Consider the following 2,615-nt stretch of genomic DNA (forward strand, 5'->3'; position numbering starts at 1 on the left):
CAAGTTATTTTGTTCTTTCAATAGGAAAAATCCTTGGGCTAGATCAGGGTGAGGAACAGCAGAGGATGAGCAGAGCCAGTTGCCCACAGCTGCCTCAGCACCTTGGGAGATGAGACTGTGCTTTCTCTGGCCAGCTGGTACCTTGGGGGGAGGCAACATTTGGTGCCTCCTCTGGCATCAGCACACATAGAAGGAGGGGCTGCTGTTGGGGAAAAGTTACTGGCTCCACCTGAGCCCAAAGCCCCCACACTCCACTGGATGGGGATTAAGGGGATGCTCTTGAGCACATTTGGCTGCTGGACCACTTGAAAGGCACAGCAAGAGCAGAGCAAGGAACTGGGAATGGGCAGCAAAGCACCTTATGAAGGAGCTGGAAGCTCCTGTCAATGCAGAGGCTTGAAATGCTGCAAAAAGCTGAGCACGCACAGTTTTATGACCCCCAGACTGAGCAAACCCTTGATGCTCAGCAGCAGTGGGTGGCAGCCTCCCCCACTGCTCTAGAGCTTTGCCAGCAGTGGGCTCCTGGGCTGGGGGGATGGACCTCCCCAGGGAGATGACCAGATCCACACAGAGAGAGCAGGGAGACCCTGTCTTGCTCAAGCAAACCTGCTCCTTTCACCCTCTCTGAGCCCTGCCACTGGCCCTGACAGTTGCCCAGCAGCTGCCCTAGCTCCTGTGCTGCTGCTGGAACCCAAAGCCCCCCTGCCCATCACCCGGGGTCCCCATCACAGTCCCATGTGGGTGCTGAGCAGCTGGCACTGGCGACAGGAGAAGTGGGCCAGCATCCTGCAGGAGCTGCCCAGAGGTGCCTGTTGGCACCAGGGGAGGAAGAGAGGAAAAGGCCACGAAGCCTCAGGGCTCACCTGGAAAAACAATATATTTCCCATGTGATATGGAGCTCAAATACATCATGTGGCTACTTTAGCTGCCTGGGGAACATGGTGCAGCATGATCCCCATCGTTTGCAATACAGGAAGAACTTTTTTGCACAGTAGAAGATTAACAGATGGAAAATATATTTGTTTCCCTGTTTGAGAGGTAGGAGAGAGAAGTAAAACCTGGGAGCAGAAGATAGAGCTGGGCATAGAGGGACTTGGGGAAAGGTGTGGGGCACAGACATGGCAGATCTGTCCAGACAAGGGGGCTGTAAGAGATGTGTGCTGTCATACCATAACCTGTAAACTAATCTTAAAGAAAACCAAAGCATTATGGAAGCCAAGAACTTTCTCTTTTTTTTAAAAAAAGAAAGCCTAGAATCACTCAGGAAGTGCATTGCTGATGGGGACCTTCTCTAAATAAAATAAAATATGAGTATGGCCATGATGATAATAATAATAATCATATCAATAATAATGATGCTGAGGTTTTGTATACAACCCCACCTTCCCTCCAAGCAGCTGAAAAGGTGTGGAAGGATGGGGCTGGACATGGTGGGTCGACCCAGGAGAAGAACAGTCGGAGCCCATGGGTAGCAGAGCTGCACAGACATTTATTGAACACAAACAGTGACAAACAAGAGCTTCCTGAGCTACTGTCCAAAAGGTTTTGCTCATGGGGATTGTCAAAAGCTTTCAAAGGCCCCTTGGGGGTGTGAATCCCATACAGCTGAATTTGTCCCACTTTCAGTTGCTCGTTAAGTTTAAAAAGAGGACTATTTGTGTCGGCGGGGGGGACTCCCTTGGTTTAGTATGAAAAATGGCTTGTCTGGCCCCTGCCATGTTGCAGAGAGAGGAGCCTGCAGGTGAACTCGCCTGGCTCAGCTCCCACGAGTTCTGCTTCCCAAATAACATGGGGGAGGGAGGGGGAAGAGGAAAACCAGACCTTACCCTAAGGGCAGGGATGCCAGGTGGCAAAGGGGAGCCAGGACAAGCAAAGCAAAGGAAGAGGGAGCATTCAAGGAAGAAGGGCGAGAAAAGTTAAGTCCTCTGAAGCACACACAGCTCTGGGTGGCCTCACACACCCACAGGCTACAGCAAGTACCGCCAACGTCAACTCAAACGTGCAAGCAGCTACACTAGACTGACACTACAGACCCCATCATCTTCTGAAGTCTTGCCAGCAGAAAAATAAACACAACAGCCCCCCCCCCCCCCCCCATGAAGCAATAACACCATACGCTGAAAACAAGGACCAAAACCAAAGAGCTCGGGAGCAGCCTCAGGAGCACAGTGAGGAGCATGGAAAGAAACGTTCCAGTGTGTGCAGATGGGTGTGTATTTATCTGTGTGTGTGTGTGTGTGTGTGTGTATGTTAGTAAAGAAAAGAGTATCTGTGGAGGCAAAGGGAGGACGGTAAAAGTACAGGCAGCACGGGCTGGGTGAAGTGCCGGTGGCTGGAGAGGGTCGGGTGGTGCAGAGTGGAGGATGGTGGGTGGAAATTAGAGTGCGCCCATTCCAGTGACCTCAGACGTCAGCCTAGAATAGACAGGGGCAGAGAGAGGGGTGGGGGGGAGACAAAAACAAGCACTTAATCACCGGAGCAGAAAAGAAAACGAAGCCCCTGCGGGGCAGTGCTCCTCCTCTTGCCTGTGCCCTGCTCAGACCAGGGGCAGAGCATCCCTGGGTGGCTTCACGGGCCTTTTGGGGTTCCCTGTGGAGGGCTGGGGGGGGGGGGGG

At 52.5% G+C, this 2,615-nt stretch overlaps 1 protein-coding gene across 1 annotated transcript in view; it reads right to left on the reverse strand.

The window, feature by feature from the left end:
* Positions 1-2,377: 2,377 nt before the first annotated feature.
* The window catches only part of PCBP3 (poly(rC) binding protein 3), a 45,105-nt gene continuing 44,867 nt past the window's right edge, over positions 2,378-2,615 (reverse strand). Inside the window, exon 14 of the mRNA XM_009996892.1 lies at positions 2,378-2,414. Coding sequence (XP_009995194.1) covers positions 2,378-2,414 — 37 coding nt within the window. The remainder of the gene's footprint in view (positions 2,415-2,615) is intronic.

This window comes from Chaetura pelagica, unplaced genomic scaffold, assembly GCF_000747805.2.
Source record: "Chaetura pelagica isolate M959 unplaced genomic scaffold, ChaPel_1.0 scaffold300, whole genome shotgun sequence".
Lineage (NCBI taxonomy): Eukaryota > Metazoa > Chordata > Aves > Apodiformes > Apodidae > Chaetura > Chaetura pelagica.